Source organism: Equus przewalskii, chromosome 1 (genome assembly GCF_037783145.1).
Source record: "Equus przewalskii isolate Varuska chromosome 1, EquPr2, whole genome shotgun sequence".
Taxonomy (NCBI): domain Eukaryota; kingdom Metazoa; phylum Chordata; class Mammalia; order Perissodactyla; family Equidae; genus Equus; species Equus przewalskii.
Genome location: NC_091831.1, coordinates 122,389,829 through 122,410,535, shown reverse-complemented (window position 1 = coordinate 122,410,535; position 20,707 = coordinate 122,389,829). Strand labels below are relative to the sequence as shown.

The window sequence follows — 20,707 nt, the reverse complement described above, 5'->3', positions numbered from 1 at the left end:
TCTATAGATGAAAAATATAATAAGCAAAATTAAAACTTAATTAAGAAATTTAATAGCCAATTAGACACAGTTGAAAAGAGAATCAATAAACTGGGAGATAGTCTAGAGAAAATTTTGTAGAGTGCAGCACAAAGAGAAAAGAAGAACATATAGAAAAACAATTAAGAAATTTTGGAGCTGGAGTAAGTTAGAAACTTGATTGGAGTTCCAAAAAGACACAATAGAGAGCATGGGATAGAGACAATATTTAAAGAGATAACGGCGAAGAATTTTTCAGAACTGGTGAAATACACTAATCTACACATTAAGGTCAATCAATTCCAAATTTGATAAATAAAAAGAAATACATACCTACTCACATTACAGTGAATCTATAGAATACCAGCTATAAGTGAAAAATTTTTGAACAACCAGGAAAAGAGAGGTTATCTTCAAAAGAGTGCACATCAACAATTGACCTTATAACAGCAGTATGGGGAGCCAGAAGACAGGACAATGAATGATATATTCAATATAATGAAGGAAATCAATTGCCAACCTAGAATTCTATACAGAGCAAAAATATCTTTTAAGAATGAAGTTGAAATAAAACATTTTAAAACAAAATAATAAAAACAAAGCCTAAGAGATTTCCCATAGTATTCCTGCACTAAAAGAAATTATAAAGCCTGTAATTATGGCGGAGGGAAAGTGATCCCAGAAAGTCTGACATGCAAGAAGAGCTAAAGAGCAAGGAAAGTGGGATAAATTTGTGGACTAAATCTTAATAAACATTGACTGTATAAAGTAACATTAATAATGTGCTGTGGGATTTAAAAATATAGAATTAGAATACACTCCAACAGTAGGGGGTTGGGGTTGGGAAGGGGTGAATGGAGACATGGTAATCTAGGTCCTCGTATTGTCTGGGATGGAGATACAGTAATTGAGTTTAGATGTTAGTAAGTTAAGAATGCATGCTGTAATGTCTGCGGTAACCAAAGAATAATAGAGTATATAGCGTTCAAGCTAGTAAGTGGGAGCAGTGGGGAGGGTTAGGGAGAGGATAGGGAGAAGACAAAGAGAAGAAGAAACATAGAACATGTGGATCAAATAGAATGAAAATAAAATGTCAGATTTAAGCTAGATACTGCTATATCAGCAATTATGTTTGTACCAAAACTCAGTGGCTTCAAACAAGAAGTCTTTTCCCTCCTGAGTCTACAGATCAGCTGGGTGGTTCTTCTTCCCTCATCTGGGGCCCTCATGTATCTGCAGTCGCCTGTGGGTTGGGTAGGCTGCTCTGCTGATCTGACCTGGACTCTCTCACTTGTTTGGGGGTTTGCCGGCTATAAGCTGGTCTAGGAAGACACAACTTGTCTCTGCTCCACATGGTCTCTTATACTCCAGAAATCTGCCTGGGCTTGTTTTCATGGCAGAGGCAAGATTTGAAGAGAGAGCAGAAACATGCAAGGCCTCTTGAGAACTAGGGTAAGAACTGATACACCATCATTTCCCACATTGTTAGTCAAAGCAAGTCGCAGGGTAATATTTAAGGGACTTGGAAGTAGACGTTACCTAACTTCAAAATCACATTGTCAGGGACATGGAGTCAAGGGAGCCATTAATTATGACCATCAATATAATCAATCTACCTCAATGATAAAATGTAAATGTTCTAATTGTTCTGGTTAAAAGCCAAAGATTGTCAGACTGAATAAGAAAATGACGTTCATATCATACACTGCTGGTGGGAATGCAAACTGGTGCAGCCACTATGGAAAACAGTATGGAGATTCCTCAAAAAATTCAAAATAGAAATACCATATGATCCAGCCATCCCACTACTGGGTGTCTACCCAAAGAACTTGAAATCAGCAATTCCAAAAGTCCCATGCACCCCTATGATCACTGCAGCATTATTTACAATAGCCAAGACGTGGAAGCAACCTAAATGCCCATCAACTGATGATTGGATAAAGAAGATATGGTATATATACAATGGAATACTACTCCTCCATAGAAAAAGGATAAAATCATCCCATTCATGACAACATGGATGGACCTTGAGAGTATTATGTTAAGTGAAATAAGCCAGATAGAGAAAGACAGTTTCTGTATGATTCCACTCATATGTGGAAGTTAAACATGTAGACAAAGAGAACAGATTAGTGGTTACCAGGGGAAAGGGGGGATGAGGTAGACACAAAGGGTGAAGTGGTGCACCTATAACATGACTGACAAACAATAATGTACAAGTGAAATTTCACAAAGTTGTAAACTATCATAATCTCAATAAAAAGTTAAAAGAAATGAAGTTCAACTATATTTGTTACAAGAGACACATCTAAAATATAAGGTTACAATATGGAAAAAGACAACATCAATACTAATCAAAATAAAAACTGTAGGACTAAATAGACTAAGATTAAAAGCAATACTAGAAATAAAGAGGATCATTTCGAAATGGTAATAGGTTCAGTTTGCCAGAAATATAAAAATAAATTTGCTAATTTAATTGGTATGCACCTATTAGCATAGCCTTAAAAACTTATAAGGCAAAAATTGACAGCACTACAAATCCACGATTACAGTGGGAAGTTTCAATATACCTCTGAGTGATTAATAGAAGAAAAGATATAAAATATTTAAACAATATGATTAACAAATTTGACATAATGAATATTTAGAGAACATTACCCCCAACAACTGTAGAATGTACATCCTTTTCAAGTCTACACGGAATATTTATAAACATTGACCAGATACTATCCATAAAGCAAACATCAACAGATTCCAAAAGATTTACTTGGCCCATGTTCTCTGTTCAAAATGCAATTAAAAGCTTTAATTCAATTACAAAATGTTAGCCAGGAAAATTAAGAAACATTTCTAAATAACCCACAGGTTAAAGACAATTTCATAATGGAAATTTGAAACTACCTTGAACTGAAATGTAAAAATAGCACATTTCAAAACTCATAGGATCAAGTTATAGTGGTGCTAAATGGAAACATTTTAGCCTTGAAATAGGTATATTAGGAAAGAATAGAGGCTGCAAATAATGAGCTAAACATTTATCTAAAGTTAGAAAAAGAACAGCAAAATATCCTGAAGAAAGTTAAAGAAATAATGACATTATAAACAGAATTAATGAAAAGGTGATTATTTGAAAAGGCTAATAAAAGTAATATAAAATATATGTGTACATTGCTTTTGTAATTAAAAAATCAATACAGAAAATAAGTGCAGGTAAGATCTATATGTTATTTCTTTCTTTATAAAAGTGAAAAAATTATACTACTTAAAGATCCAATCAAAAAGATCGATTAGGTAAATTGTGATCTACATCACAATTGAGTTTTATTTATTCATTAAAATTATTAATTTTCTAATCTCAGCTTTTTACAAAAATTCATAGAAAAAGTCTGGAAAGAAATATATCAAATGTAAACAGTGTTATAGATTTATATAGATTTATGAGGTATACTTTATCAATGATTTTTATCTATTCATGCTTTTCAAAATTTGTACTTAAAATTTCTAAAACGATTGTGTTATACTTTTAAATTGGGAAAAGGAAGATATTTTAAAAGATATATTCCTCTTCTGCTCCCAGTCTTCAGTTCACAGTTCACGGTAAAGTAGTCACATCACTTCATGTAGAGACACCCTAGTGGTGGAAGCCAGAATGCGACCTTCCTGGAGGATGAGTTGCAGTCCTCTGCAATTCGAGGCTGAAGGGTCTGTAAGGGATGCAAGGAGCACTACTTATGTTCTTCATCATCAAATGAGGCTTCCTTTTTCATTGCTTATCTCCTACTGGGATCTTGCCCTGATATGCTAACAGTTGGAGGTATTTGGGTTTTTGTTTGTTTTGTTTTTGCCTATACTTAAACCAGTATCCCATCCCATTTTCTACCTATGAGTAATACTACTGAGCTGCATAATGGAATTATGAACTATTTGTATGATTTATGAGATATGAAGATTTTGAAAGTTTGGCCAACTACATCTTTAATAGAGTTGTTTTGTGCTCTGTGATTATTTAATTTTTATGTTGATTTTTTTTTAAGGTAGAATTTTTTCACTTTAAAAATGCTTGAGAGATTTACGTTGATGATTGGTAGTTATGAAACAAAAGAATTTGGGTTGAATAGCTTCATTAGTAGAAAGATTGAGATATTGAACTGACTCAAAAAATGATAAACTCAAACTCGTAAACAAATATTGAAAAGAGCATATGCTCCCCTATAAAGTCAACAAAAATAGACATATTTTAATAAATCTGATAAGAAACTCTCTAAATCTCTTTACTGTCTTTCTGCAGGAAGAAGCAGTTCCGGTATCTGCTAGAAACCAAAGGGAAAAAACCTGGTGTTGTCAGTGAAGAAAATAATGATAGCAAAAGACTTGTAGGAGAAAACACAAATCGTGCTACACTTAATTATACCACAAGAGACTTTTATAATGAAAAGTTAGAGGTAAAGCTACCATTGATCTTTGGAACCCAGTGCCTGCATATATCCCATGTGGCTTGGGACTTGGCAGTTGTACGATTCTCCCTTAATCAGTTAAGATAAACTTGTTCTGGAATGTTAGCCAGCCTTATGTACAAAGCTGAGGGCAGTGGGCACGAAGGCTTTAGGAAGAAGTAGAGCTCATAGTTCCAATGTCTTTATTTTAGCAGAAAAAAATGTTCAAAAGACATCTGTACCAAAAATCTAGACCAAAGTAGGCCTAAGGGTCCTGAGCTCCCTGAATTAAGAAAAGGGTTATAGGCTTGCTGAGAGGGCTTAACTAACCCATGCTAGCCTGGCAGAGGACGCAACAGAACCCCCATTTCTGTTCTCTTTGCCTGAGTCCTTGATGTTTTAATTCACTTCTTTCATTCCTCCTACACCATTAAGTTCTGTATTCTTAATCAGGTAATATAATTTTGATCTGTTCTGTTTCTACTGTAGCTACTTAGTCAGAAAAGCTGGAATCAATTCTTTATTTCTTTATGTGTTCAGAGGTTTATTGGGGGAATACAATGTTAGGGTGCTGCGGGAGCTACAAAGAAGAAAAGCATGCACTGCCTGCCTTGATGGAGCTCATAAGGAAGCTGAAGAAACAGGTCATCTAATTATTAAAAGAATGCTAAGATTCTATAAGAGACTTTGAGGAGACTGAAGGGCAAATGAGCAAGACAGAGCAGGCAGCATTGATTGAGCATCTGTGACTTATGTGCAAGGCACTGTGAGTTATTTATATATTTTTTAACTCATGTATATTTATATAAACCACACAGGTTTTATATATATATATATATAGAAGTGAAATGGCCAGGCAAGTGGTTTTCAAATGTTTTTAACAATGGTGGGGCTCTTTATTCAAACCATATTGTAGCGTGAAAATCCAGTATGTCAAAACAAAGCAAAAGAGCAGAGCTGCTGATGTTGTAGAGGCAAAGTAGAGGGTTCAGAGCTTCATCTGACTGGATCTTCTCTTCTTGTCCTTTCCCCTCACTTCACCCTTAATCCTGAAGCATCTCTTTGGAACCCATAGGGCTCTAAGGATTACAGCTTGAAAATCACTTGAAAACTCAATGCAACAATATTTTTTATAGCATCCTAAAAGATGTTCAGACTCTGCTTTAAATTCTTCTAGGACAAGAAAGGCCACTGCTTCGTGAGGTACCTTTATATCACTGAATAACTCCAACTGTGAAAAGATTCTTACATATTAAGCTAATAACTTTCATTTAATGACTCTAGTACCACTTTATATAGAAAAGAGGACAAGTCTCTTTCTTATGAAAACTCTTCAAATACTTTGTCAGCTAATTCTCTGTCTCATCTTAATCTTCTCTACGTTCATACTTCCTCTCATTCAAAAATCATGTATTAAGTACCTATCACACAGATACTTGGGCTATAAGAAGTCACTGTCCTCATCCTTATGGATCTCACATTCTGATGGAGGAGATAGACACGCACAGGGATAATTATAAGTCAGTATATCGAGAGTAGAGGAGGGATAGCTAACTCAGGTCAAGGGAGGCTTTCTAGAGAAGAAGCTTTCTGATGTAAGTCTTAAAGGATAACATAACTATATGACAAAGGGCAATTCTGGAAAATAGCACAGTGTGAATAAAGGGTGTGGCAGTATAAAACAGATAAGGAGAGGCCCAGGAACTATACGCAGTTCAGTGTTGTTGAAGTACTGAGACTGAGGTGGATGGTGTTAAAAGAAGAGACTGGAAGGTAGTAAGAGGGCTGTGTGAAAGAGATTGAACGTCATCTTTGGCTAATCGGGGATTCCTGAAGTTGCCAAAAGAGGAAAAGGAAAGCCAACCTGACAGGAGTATGAGTCCTCTTCCTAAAGCAGTTGGTTCTGTGAGTCAAAAATTAATACAATTTCTACAAGAGACATTTAGAAAAATGTCCAAGAGCTTCATGCAAAATAGGAAGAGTTCCATAGAGAAATCTACCAACTCTTTAAGGAACAGACAATTCCAATGATTTTTAAATTGTTCAAGTGTATTGAAAAAGAAGGAAAACTTTTACATTTTTTCAGGACGGACAGCATAACACTGATTCCAAAACCTGCCAGGATTGCACAGAAAAAGAAAAGCCAGACCAGATACCTAAGAATATTGATGATGCAAAAATCTTTTAAAACTGTTATCAAGCAGAATACAGCAGAACATTGAATGAGTAACAAACATTACAGTCAAGGGTGGTTTATTCTAAGAATGCAAGGAAGATTCAAATTAGTAAATTAATAAATCTAAGGTGCAAAATTGTGATTATTCCTATAGACGTTGAAAAGGCATTTCACACAATTCAATGCTCATTCTAAAATTTTTTTAACTCACTAAGTAGGGTAAACAGAAATTGGATAGTAAACATGATGCGTGATGAGGAAACTCTAGAAACATTAGCATTAGTGGTAGGCAGAATTCTGATTAAGATGACCTCCATGATTCTCATTCCCTGTCATCCACACTGTTGTATAATCCCCTCCCCTAAGTGCAAGTAAAACCTGTGACTTGCTTCTAACCAATGAAATGTGGCAAAGGTAGAAGAGATTTTGTGGATACAATTAAGATCCGTAATCAGTTGACTTTGAGTTAATGAAAAGGTTATCCTGGGTAAGCCTGACCTAATCAGGAAAGTCTTTTAAAAAAAGATTCAACATTTCCCTGAGAGATTCTCCTACTGGCCTTAAAGAAGGAAGCCACCATATTCTGAGAGGGTCACATGGCAAAGAACCAAAAGAAGCTTCTACAGAGTAGCCCCCTGCTGACAGCCAGGAAGAAAAGTGTACTCCAATCCTATAACTGCAAGGAAATGAATTCTGCCAACAACACCTGAGCCTAGAAGAAGACCCCCCCCCAAGCTTCAGGAAAGAACGTAGCCTAGCCAACACCTTGCCTGCAGCCTTGTGAAGTCCTGAGCAGAGCTTCCAGCTGAGCCACGCGTGGACTCCTGGTGCATGGAAACTGTGAGATAATAGATGTGTGTTGTTTTAAGCTGCCAAGTTTGAAGTAGTTTGTTGCATAGCAAGAGAGCACTAATGCATCTGTGAAGTCAGTACCAAGACAAGGGTGTCCAATATCACCATTATTATTTATCAATACAGGCAATACAATTAGACAAGAGAAAGAAATCAGTGGTAACTTGCAAAGAAGGGGTTAAACTTACTATTTACACTATTTACAGATAGCATTGTTGAATACCTATGAATCCCAAGAGAATTAATTGAGAAACTGTAAAAAGCCATAAGAAAATTCAGTAATGGAGCAGAAACCAACGGCTTCCATATATAGATAGCAACCAAAAAGAAAACATAACGGAAGAAAAGATTCAACTCACAGTAGCAACACAAAAAAGATAAAATACTTAGTACTAAGCTAATTAATATGCAAGATATATGAAGTAACCTTTAAAACATTAATGAAGCACACAAAAGATTTATACAAATAGAAAAATCTACCATGTTTTGGATAAGAAGGATCTAAAGCAAAATAGGTCAGTTTTCCTTAAGTTTATTTAAAAATTTAATATGATCCCAATAAAAATACCAAAAATTTTCCATTGAAGTTTTTTTAAACAAGTCGATCCTACAGTACATGTGGGAAAATAAACATAAATAGCCGTAAAAACTCTGAAAAAGGGAACCATGAAGCGAAGACTAGCACTACTAGATATTAAGGCATATTATAAAATCTTATCAATTAAAACAGGATGATCATGAGGAGATAGTCTAATGGAATAGAACGGAAAAGTCAAGTATACATCCAAATACAAAAGAGAATTTGTTATAAAGAATAATCTCAAACCACTCAGGTGAGCTATCCATTAAATGATTTGGGAATAATTAGGGAACTGAGGAAAAAAGCTGGATTCAGACATTATATCTGTTATACCAGCATAAATTCTAAATGGGTCAGAGATTTTTGAAGTTCATAATGAAAGCATTAAAATTCTGTAAGAAACCATGGAAAGTTAACGTGTAGTATTGGGATGAAAAAGACCTCCAGGAGAATAAAATAAGCAAAGACAAATGACAAATTGAAAGAAACAGTTTGCATCTAATCTCCCTAAATTATAAAGAGCTTTTAGAAATCAGTAGGAAAAGGAGTCAGCAATTAAATATAGGTTGTATTACCTATTCAAAAATAATTTTTAAATAATATACCATTTACCATAACAACAAACACTGCAGGAATGAATAATAAAATATGTATAAGCCCTTTATGGAGGTTTCAATAAAATTCAGAATTTTATTGAAAGACATTAAAGAGGAACTGAAAAATAGTTTATGTTCATGGACAGAAACTTTCTACATGGTAAAGATGTCAATTCTTCCTAAATCCATCCATAAAGATAAGGCTGTTCTAATCAAAATTTGCACAGTGTTATTTGTGGAACTTTACCGGTTGATCCTAAAAGTTATCTGATAGAGCAAAGGACCTAAAATACACAAGAGTGAAAGTGATAGAACTTGCCTTTCCAGATATCAAGTGTTATTACAAAGCATAATAATTACAGTAGTACACAAATAGACAGATAGACCCATGGACAAAATAGAGAGCCAGAAGTATCCCATGGATATGGGGAAACTTTACACAGAAAGCAGATATTGTGGACTAGTGCAGACAGACTAAATGGTGCTGAGGGAATGGAATATCACATCAGAAATACATACTGAACCCCTACTTCACACCATACAACAAAAATTATTTCCAGATCAAATAAAAACCCAAGTATGAAAAACTTTAAAGCTCTCATTTAAAAAATAGGTGAAAACTTTTATGACCATGGTTGAGTAGGCTATGACTTTCTAACACCCCAAGGACACAAACTAAAAAGAAAAAAATTTTGATAAATTTGACAATCAAAGTCATTGGTTTTTGGGTTTTTTTTTTTTAACGGAATTAGTTTCAGTGGAGTCATATAAGCAGAGTCTTGATTAAAGTGGTTTGAGCAGTAAATGAGCAATGAAGAAGTAAAGACAGGGAATGTTGACTCCTGGTTTGAGAAATATCAAAGAGAAAAGAAGAATCTGAAGCCACATCATATTTTGGAAAGAACACTAGGCCATTAGGAGAGTTGGATTTGCATTCCACCCCTTATTACCTGAAAGACCTTGCCCTATTCATCACTGTGTCCTGACTCAGCCCAGCATTCTCCCCCTTATACTATGCTCCCCACTTCTTGAAAAACATTTAAATCACTGCAGCACCAAGTGCTCGATCTCTCTCTTCCGGATGTCCTGAGTCGTTGAGGGAATTAGTTGAAGTGAGTTCCTCACAAATCAGGGTAAGCAGGCCCTTTCATTATATGTATGACATGTGTAATTATACACGACATGTAGAATTCTGTTGCTTGGTAATTGTCTATCCATTTTCCTGACTCACTCTAAAAAACATTTAAGATGGATGTAGAATCAGAGAGCTGAAAAGGACTTAAAAAAAATCTAATCCTGTTCTTAGACATATGAGGAAAACTGGAAACTCAGGGGAACTGCTCAGGATCATGCGGTGAGGCACTGACTGAGCTGCCTCTGGAGCTCAGACCTCCTCATTCCTGGCCTTGGGCTCTTCCACAGTCTGTCATTCTGCTTCCGGAAGTCTTCTTGACCACCCCAGTGCAAGGGTTCTCTCTTCTCTGAACACTGATTATATTTGCTGTCTAAATATTTCATTCAGTACTTATCTACTGTTTAATTTTTTTAGTTAGCTTTTCATATGTGTAGGCCACCTCTAACTAGACTGCAAGTTCTTCAGGAACTAGATTAGACTTTTCTCTACATGAGTATTAGTAGTTGATGTCTAATCCTGAGAAAGTCTCTCAACCTCTATTGGCTTTAGTTTCCCATTTGTAAAATAGAGATATGGATTAAATCCCAATACCAGTACCATTACAGTTAAAATTGCTCTATCACAGATCCCACCTTTGACCTACTTTTTTTCCAAACCATCTTCATGACAACACAAAAAATTTTAGTTCAATGAAACAATATAAACAATATTATATAGAGTCCATTTCATCAGGATTAACTTGAAAATACTTGTTTTATGAACTCCACAGGGATATTGTGGAATAGAAAAAAGGTAAATGTATGAAAGCCTTCGAGAATGGACAAAGCATTATTCACAGAGCAGCAACTCCTTGACGGGTTAGGGCAGGAGGTATGTCTAACGTACTCCTTAACAGTCATTCCGGACAGGCAGAGTTGTCCTGGCAGACACCTGAGGAGTCTCAGAGCATATGCACTGAGATGTAGAGTAATTGGCTTGGAGGAAAGAATAAATGAAGAAGTAAAAATGCTTTCAAACAGTTACTAAATTAAGGGTTATTATAGCAGATACATTTCTGTATCAACATGTTTATAAAGAAGTAATGGAAGAAACTGTAGCAGGAAATTTTAAAGCACAAAAATTGCATTATAACAATTAAGAAAAGTTTATTTTAATTTGTATTCTGTATAAATTACTTAACAAAATACGTCATTTAAAATATTTTTTAAATTTTTCTTATTCCTAAATTACTATATGGGTTTTTTCCAGTCTTACTGCTAGAACTTTACCTTTTTCTTTTTTTTTTATTAAGGTTATGAAAGTTAACATCCTTGTGAAATTACAGTTGTATATCATTATTAGCCATGTTGTAGGTACACCACTTCACCCCTAGTGTCCTCCCCCCACCCCCCTTTCCCCTGGCAACCACCGATCAGTTCTCTTTGTCCATATGTTAACTACCACCTATGAGTGGAGTCATACAGAGTTCGTCTTTCTCTGTCTGGCTTATTTCACTCAACATAATACCCTCAAGGTCCATCCATGTTGTTGTGAATGGGACAACTTTGTCCTTTTTTATGGCTGAGTAGTATTCCATTGTGTATATATATACCACATCTTCTTTATCCAATCATCAGTTGCTGGGCACTTAGGTTGGTTCCATGGCTTGGCTATTGTGAATAATGCTGCAATGAACATAGGGGTGCATGGAACTTTTGGAATTGCTGATTTCAGGTTCTTAGGATAGATACCCAGTAGTGGGATGGCTGGGTCATAAGGTATTTCTATTCTTAACTTTTTGAGGAATCTCCATACTGTTTTCCATAGTGGCTGCACCAGTTTGCATTCCCACCAACAGTGTATGAGGGTTCCCTTTTCTCCACAGCCTCTCCAACATTTGTCACTCTTGGTTTTGGATATTTTTGCCATTCTAACAGGTGTAAGGTGGCATCTTAGTGTAGTTTTGATTTGCATTTCCCTGATGATTAGTGATGATGAGCATCTTTTCATGTGTCTATTGGCCATCCGTATATCTTCTTTGGAGAAATGTCTGTTCATGTCCCCTGCCCATTTTGTAATTGGGTTGTTTGATTTTTTATTGTTGAGTTGTGTGAGTTCTTTGTATAGTATGGAGATTAACCCTTTGTCGGATAAATAACTTGTGAATATTTTTTCCCAATTAGTGGGCTGTTTTTTCATTTCAATCCTGTTTTCCCTTGCCTTGAAGAAGCTCTTTAGTCTGATGAAGTCCCATTTGTTTATTCTTTCTATTGTTTCCCTTATGTGAGGGGTTATGGTGTCTGAAAAGATTCTTTTGAAGCTGATGTCAAAGAATGTACGGCCGATATTCTCTTCTAGAAGACTTATTGTTTCAGGCCTAATCTTTAGGTCTTTGATCCATTTGGAGTTTATTTTAGTGAATGGTGAAAAAGAATGGTTGATTTCCATTCTTTTACATGTGGCTGTCCAGTTTTCCCGGCACCATTTGTTGAAGAGACTTTCTTTCCTCCATTGTATGCCCTCAGCTCCTTTGTCAAAGATAAGCTGTCCATAGATGTGTGGTTTTATTTCTGGGCTTTCAATTCTGTTCCATTGATCTGTGCATCTGCTTTTGTACCAGTACCATGCTGTTTTGATTACTGTAGCTTTGTAGTATGTTTTGAAGTCAGGGATTGTGATGCCTCCAGCTTTGTTCTTCTTTCTCAGGATTGCTTTAGCAATTCGGGGTCTTTTGTTGCCCCATATGAATTTTAGGATTCTTTGTTCAATTTCTGTAAAGAATGACATTGGAATTCTGATTGGGATAGCGTTGAATCTGTAGATTGCTTTAGGTAGTATGGACATTTTAACTATGTTTATTCTTCCAATCCATGTGCATGGAATGTCTTTCCATCTCTTTATGTCGTCATCGATTTCTTTCAAGGAAGTCATGTAGTTTTCATTGTATAGATCTTTCACTTCCTTGGTTAAATTTATCTCAAGGTATTTTATTCTTTTTGTTGCAATCGTGAATGGGATTGAGTTCTTGAGATCTTGTTCTGTTAGTTCATTGTTAGCATATAGAAATGCTACTGATTTATGTATGTTGATTTTATACCCTGCAACTTTGCTGTAGTTGTTGATTGTTTCTAATAGTTTTTCTGTGGATTCTTTGGGGTTTTCTATATATATATAAGATCATGTCGTCTGCAAACAGCAAGAGTTTTACTTCTTTGTTGCCTATTTGGATTCCTTTTATTTCTTTTTCCTGCCGAATTCCTCTGGCCAAAACCTCCAGTACTATGTTGAATAAGAGTGGTGAAAGTGGGCACCCTTGTCTTGTTCCTGTTCTGAGAGGGATGGGTTTCAGTTTTGGTCCGTTGAGTATGATGTTGGCTGTGGGTTTGTCATATATGGCCTTTATTATGTTCAGGTACTTTCATTCTATACCCATTTTATTGAGGGTTTTTATCATAAATGGATGTTGGATCTCGTCGAATGCTTTCTCTGCATCTATTGAGATGATCATGTGGTTTTTGTTTCTCATTTTGTTAGTGTAGTGAATCACATTGATTGACTTGTGGATGTTGAACCATCCCTGTGTCCCTGGTATAAATCCCACTTGATCATGGTATATAATCTTTCTGATGTATTGCTGTATTCGGTTTGCCAAAATTTTGTTGAGGATTTTTGCATCTATGTTCATCAGTGATATTGGCCTGTAGTTTTCCTTCTTTGTGTTGTCCTTGTCAGGTTTGGGGATCAGGGTGATGTTGGCTTCATAGAATGTATTAGGGAGTGCTCCATCTTCCTCTATTTTCTGGACTAGTTTGAGAAGGATAGGTATTAAATCTTCTTTGAATGTTTGGTAGAATTCTCCAGAAAAGCTGTCTGGTCCTGGACTCTTATTTTTGGGGAGGTTTTTTATTACTGTTTCTATTTCTTTACTTGTGATTGGTCTATTCAGATTCTCTATTTCTTCCTGATTCAGTTTGGGTAGGTTGTATGAGTCTAGGAATTTATCCATTTCTTCTAGGTTGTTCAATTTGTTGGCATATAGTTTTTCATAGTATTCTCTTATGATCCTTTGTATTTCTTTGGTATCTGTTGTGATTTCTCCTCTCTCGTTTCTAATTTTATTTATTTGAGACTTCTCTCTCTTTTTTTTTTTTTTAGTGAGTCTGGCTAAGGGTTTGTCAATTTTGTTAATTTTTTCGAAGAACCAACTCTTTGTTTCATTGATCCTTTCTACTGTCTTTTTTGTTTCAATATCATTTATTTCTGCTCTAATTTTTATTATTCCCCTCCTTCTACTGGCTTTGGGCTTTGTTTGTTCTTCTTTTTCTAATTCTGTTAGGTGTTGTTTGAGGTTGTTTATGTAAGATTTTTCTTGCTTATTGAGGTGAGCCTATATTGCAATGAATTTCCCTGTTAGGACTGCCTTTGATGTGTCCCAGATCATTTGGTACGGTGTGTTTTCATTTTCATTTGTCTACAGATAATGTTTGATTTCTTCTCTAATTTCTTCAATAATCCATTGTTTGTTCAGTAGCATGTTGTTTAGTCTCTACATTTTTGGCCCTTTCCCAGCTTTACTCTTGTAGTTGATTTCTAGTTTCATAGCATTATGATCCAAAAAGATGCTTGATATTATTTCAACCCTCTTGAACTCATTGATGCTTGCTTTGTTTCCCAAGATATGGTCTATCCTTGAGAATGTTCCATGAGCGCTTGAGAAGAATGTGTAACCTGCTGTTTTTGGATGAAGTGTCCTATATATATCTATTAGGTCCATCTGATCTAATTTTTCATTTAATTCTATAATTTCCTTGTTGATTTTCTGTCTGGATGATCTATCCATTGGTGTTAATGGGGTGTTGAGGTCCCCTACTATTATTGTATTGCTGTTGATGTCTCTTTTTATTTTTGTTAATAGTTTCTTTACGAATTTTGGTGCTCCTGTGTTAGGTGCGTATATATTTATAAGTGTTATGTCATCTTGGTGGAGCGTCCCTTTTATCATTATATACTGCCCCTCTTTGTCTTTCTTTATCTGTTTTTCTTTGAAGTCTACTTTGTCTGATATAAGTATGGCAACACCTGCTTTCTTTTGTTCATTATTAGCTTGGAGTATTGTCTTCCATCCCTTCACTTTGAGTCTGTGTTTGTCTTTGGGGCTGAGGTGTGTTTCCTGGAGGCAGCATATTGTTGGATCTTGTTCTTTGATCCATCCTGCCACTCTGTGCCTTTTGATTGGAGAGTTCAATCCATTCACGTTTAGAGTGATTATTGAAACGTGGGGGCCTACTGTTGCCATTTTATCGCTTGTTTTCCGGTTATTTTGCATTTTGTCCTGATGGAGAGCTGTTACTTTGTGTTATTGTCCTTCTGCTTATCTCCTTTGTTCTGGATTTTGTAACCCCTTTCCTTTTTTTGATTTTTCAGGAATGTGGTTCTTCCTGAGCATTTCTTGAAGAGGAGGTTTTGTGGCGATGAACTCCCTTAACTTTTGTTTATCTGGGAAAGTTTTTATTTCTCCATCGTATTTGAAGGATATTTTCACTGGGTAGAGCATTCTTGGCTGCAGGTTTTTGTCCTTCAGAGTTTTGAATATTTCATTCCAATCTCTTCTAGCCTGAAAGGTCTCTCCTGAGAAATCTGCTGATAGCCTTATGGGGTTTCCTTTGTAAGTTATTTTCTTCTGCCTGGCTGCCCTTAGTATTTTCTCTTTGTCGTTGACTTTTGCTAGTTTCACTACTATATGCCTTGGGGTTGGTCTTCTTGTGTTAATAAAGTTTGGAGATTTATTGGCTTCTGTCACATGAAGTTCCATCTCTCTTCCCAAGTTTGGAAAGTTCTCAGCTATTATTTCTTTGAACAGGCCTTCTGCCCCCTTCTTCTCTTCTCCCTCTGGTATACCTATAAGCCTTATGTTGCATCTCCTAATTGAGTGAGATAATTCTCGGAGAGTTTCTTCATTTCTTTTTAGTCTTAGTTCTTTCTCCTCCTCTGTCTGCAGCATTTCTATATTCCTATCCTCTAAATTGCTAATTCTGTCCTCCATATTATCGACCCTACTGTTCAGAGAGTCCAGATTTTTCTTAGTCTCCTCCATTGTGTTCTTCATCTCCAGTATTTCTAATTGGTTCTTCTTTATAGTGTCAAGCTCTTTTGTGACATAGCTCCTGAACTCATTGAGTTGTCTATCTGAACTCTCTTTTAACTCGTTGAGTTTTTTAATAATGGCAGTTTTGAAATCATCATCATTTCGGTTATAGATTTCATTGTCTTTGGGATTGTTTTCTGGGTCCTTGTCATTTTCCTCCTGTTCTGGAGATTTAATATATTTTTTCATACTGCTTGATGGCGTGGATTTGTGCCTCCGCATAGAGATAGAGTTTAGTCGCTGCTTCCACTTGTTGCGACTGGTGTTGAGGGGGGCAGCTGTTTAGACTGCACCAACCAGGAACCCTGTCAGCTGTTACTGACTGGACCTGGACCCCTCCTCGTAGTCACAGTGGTCCTGTGGGGTCCCTCATCGGTTATGGGGGCAATCACAAGGGGGCCTCAGGCTGCTGGTGCCTACTGTTGCAGCCCACTTAGACGCGCTCCCTCCTTGTGGTCTGCAGCAGTGTTGTGAGCTTTCCCAGCAGCCAGGAGCAGGATCACCTATAATCGCCGCTTTGTCCCTAACATAGCCCACAAGATCACACTTGTCCACTATAAGTCCCAGCAGAGCTATGGGTATCTTCTGCAGACTGTCGTTAGCTCACCTAGCTGTGCTACTTTTGCCCCAGGGCCTTCCCGCCTTGCGATTGCCACTCAGGACCTCTCCACTAGTGCTGTGCAGAGGCTTTCACTGAGGCTGCTGTAGGAACCTGGAGTTCCCCCCTGGGCTACGTAGCCGTTTCACTGGAGCTCCACTCTGCCCCATTCCACTCTCATGGGATCTCTGGGAGCCCCTTGCCTCGTCTGGGACATGGCCAGAGTCCGTGGGCCTGGCGGTGGCTTGTAGGCTGCTGCCTTGTGTGGAATTCTGCTCTAGGGAGCTTCTTGGTATTCCGAATGCTGGGTGGGGCCTCCCTGCCAATGGTGAGCAGAGGCCCTCCCTGCTGGGGTGGGGGGGTGCGGGACCCTGGAGTGTCCCCCTGGGCCACAGAGCTGGGTATTGGAGCTCCAACCCTGTCCCCAAGCACGTCCACAGGAAGTCCGGGTGCCCCCTACACCAACCCGTGCGCTGGAGACCGTGGGCCCAGCAGCAGCTTGTGGTCTGGTGCCATGCCAGGGAATCCGCCCACCGGGAGCTTCCCTTTGTTCTGGATTCTGGGCGGGCCTCCCTGCTAATGGTGAGTGGAGTCCTTCCCTGCCAGTGGGAGCGGGACCCTGGGGATTCCCCCTGGGCTTAGGTGTAATCACGGGGGGCTTGAGTAGGGCTGTTGTCACCTGTTTCCACCGCCGCTCTGCTGGTGAGTGCACATTTCCGCCCTTGGTATGTGGCAATGCTATGGGGGAGTCCACTGGAAGAGAGCCTCCTGCAGGAACTAGGCTCTCCGGGGGTTGGGGGTCGGGGGTCGGAGAGTTTTCACCTATTTCCACCTCCTCCCGAGGGGAAGTCTGTCCGCCTTCCGATGTAGAGTAGCACAAGACTCTTAGGCATCTTGAGATGCTATCTGGATATCCTTTGTTAATCGGTGAATGTCCAATTAGTTGTAGATTCGTCGGGGGAGAGACAAAGAAGACCACTCACTCCGCCATCTTGGTCCCGCCTATTAGCACACTCTTATTGCAATTGTCCTCTTAATTGGGTTGGTACCCAGTGTAGCTGGTTGCTAGGCTCAGGGGCGTACAGTTGTGATAGGCCTGAGGCCAACAAGGCTGATGTCAGTTCTCTTAGGAGTGCAGCTGAGTAGGGCTAGCCCTTGGCATGGAGGCACTCAGTTGTTTCAGGCTTTGGAAGGTGGGGCTGATCCTTTTTATGGCTATTTGTGAAACACAAGTCTTCTGCTGCTGATAAGCCTCACCCCCCTCTGGACCGCATACACTGTCAGCACAGTCCTGGTCCATGCACACTTCTCAACCCCCTGGAGCATACCCCACCACCACACTGCAGAGGCCCCCACCTCTGCCCCAATGCCCCCCACAGTTCACCTGGTCCTCACACAAGCCCTGCCCCACAGAGGCAGACAACTTTGCCTGCCTGTAGAGGATCAAGGCACTCAGTCAATGCAGGCTGAAAAGTAGCCTGAGGGCTTGCTGTTAGGTGGGGCCAGTCCCTAGGGTGGGTTGCCTGCCCTGGCTGAACTGGATTAAATCTGTGCTCTAGTGGGTGTGGCAGACCCCTGGGCTAACAGCCCAAGGGACGCACCTCAATGGCCCCCACCTGTGTCCGTATCAGCACGCCTGGACCAGCTCAGAACAATGGCCCCCACCAATGTCTCAGTCTCCGGAGAGGATCCTCCTCTCACCAAGATGCCCCCGGAGCCCACCAGGTGAGTCTCGTTTCACCAAAGGACAGTCAGCCTTCTCTCTGGTGATTTTAGGTTGCTGCAATGAGTGAGTGGCCCCTTTAAGACCCGGATCTTTTCGGCTTTCGTCCGATAGCTTTTCTGGGGTGTCCTCGCTGCAGTTAATAGCCAGCAAAGCCAGACAGTAAGACCCCCCCTCTCAGTTGGGCTGAGTCCGAAGGATAGTTATAGCAGTATTGCCCTCGCTCCGGACCTCACTCCTCCAGGGAGGGCTGTGTACCTTAGGTTGGCTCCCGCCTGGCCAACTGAGAAGCTCTCCTGCTCCCAAAGGAGGCTTTTTTCCTCTTTGGCCAGAGTTACTGCCTCTTCTGCTTTCGTTAGGACTGTCCCTTGTTGTGGGGGTTCTTTTTATCCAGTTTTCAGTTTTCAATCCAGGGTGATTCTTCCTAAAATTGTTGTAACCTGGTTGTGTTTGTGGGAGGAGGCGAGTTCAACGTCTGCTCACAGCACCATCTTGACGAGAACTCCCTTACCTTTTAACTCAAAATCATGTTTTAAGAAACTTAAAAATCTGCAGAGAGACCTTCACTAAGTATGCTCTGTGCCTTCTACTTGTAGAAATGCATTGCTCGTTGTAAAATATTGCTCGTTTTAGTTATTGATCTCTGGTGAGTCACACTTGTCTTTCTTCCGGGTAGTCCCTGGGTAGCCCAGATTTACTGAGTGTTCAAAGGGAGCAGCTAAATGCTGTTCTCATCGACAAGCTAACTTAGTGCAGGTGACTGAGTTCCAGACTATATTTCAGAGTTAGAGAAGTGAGGTTCATTGGTGGAGTAGCCAGCTGGAACCATTTGTTATTCATCGCCCGTCAAAATCTGTACATATTTTTATGATAGGTCAACCCATGACCTGTTGTTTTTAGTACATGAACTAAATCAAATCAGCATGTTGACTCCTGAATGGTGAATGATTATTTAGAGAAATCTTACATGTCATAAGAAAATTTTCAAAATATGCCTCTGTTAGGGAAAGTTAGGACAGTTGGGACTCATCATTGACTTACATTAATTGATCAGGAACCTAAAACATATTTTATTGTTTTAAAAATTGTAAAAATTTGGAAAAGGAAGAGAAATAGATAAAGGAGGAAAAAGCACTCGTGGTCTCAAAACCCAAAGACAGTCTTAATGACACTTCAGTATATTTTCTTCAATAATTTTCTATGTATTTTTTCTAACTTTTTAATGAAAATTTGAAACGTTCAGCAAAGTTGAAAGAATTTTACAGGAAACACCCATACACCCAAACCTGGATCCTACTATTAACATTGTACTATACAGTGTACTTGCTTTGTCACATATCTGTGCGTCTGCCCATCCTCTATCCGTCAACAGTGCACCTTATTTTTTAAATTCATTTCAGAGTAATTGCAGATATTAGCATGCTTCTCCCTAAATAATTCAGTATTTGTTATTTGATAACGTTTCTTCTTTTTAGGTAAAATTTATATACAATGAAATATAAATTTTAGGTGTACAATTGCTAAGTTTTGACAAATACATACACTTGTATAACCCAACCTCTATCAAAATTTCATTTTGTATTTTTCCTTTTCCATTTAACATTATAGTGTATTTTCCTTGTTATTACAGATCTTCATAAGTGTAATTTTAATGGCAATATCCATTGATATTTTAAATTTAACTCTTTAATTCATCTTGAAATTATTTTGGTATTTTGATTTGAATTGGAGGTTTCAATAGATCTTTTCCAAGTAATTAAACCTATTGTCTCATTGACATTTATTATTTCTTTCCTCTTTCATTGATGGAGACTTTTTCCCTTATAATCCTGATTATCTTATCTATTGCATTGATTTTTCCGTATTATAGCATTTTCCAGCATCATGCCTTTATAGTCCCCAAAAGTATCAATAAGCAAAATTAATGTTGAATTCTTGCATTAAAACAAAATGGCCTTGTCTCAGCCCCTGGGATGAAATTGGGGCCCAATGCCCTAATATCCTTGGGCCCAAAACTTTCCCTGTTGTGTTTGCACTCCAGATTTTTCACGTGCAGACTGCCAGACCCAGAAGTTGAATGGGAGCATTATTTCTTTCAAAGGCCAAGTTTCAGGTCCCGAACTTGTGTATATTTCCTCTTCTTCCTTGTACACTTCCCCCAACTTTGTCCAAATGGTCTAAGCCACATAAGTTAGTATAATATATCACCACCTGCTTTCCTAAAACACAGAATCAGTTCAGAGTATGGCTGTTTAAAGTATGTATATGGATATTCACTGACCTCATACCAATTAAGATTGTCAGTATCAGTACTGTGATACATTACCACTAGAAACTGTGAATCTGTGCGTTCAGTTGACTTGTGTGAGCTGAACTACCTGAACTGAGTAAGGGGAAAGTCTACCAAGGGAGAAATAGTAGTTATGAGCCAGTGATTCCAATAAAGAAACACATTTTCTAAGAGAGCTG

The 20,707-nt window shown here is 38.3% G+C and overlaps 1 protein-coding gene across 12 annotated transcripts in view; it reads left to right on the top strand.

Moving 5' to 3' along the window:
* Nucleotides 1-20,707, top strand: part of LRRC49 (leucine rich repeat containing 49) — a 137,454-nt gene that overhangs the window by 115,855 nt on the left and 892 nt on the right. For all 12 annotated transcript variants that reach the window (XM_070621837.1, XM_070621854.1, XM_070621826.1 and 9 more), the window contains one exon: nucleotides 4,310-4,463. In XM_070621837.1, the coding sequence (XP_070477938.1) occupies nucleotides 4,310-4,463 (154 nt within the window). The remainder of the gene's footprint in view (nucleotides 1-4,309; nucleotides 4,464-20,707) is intronic.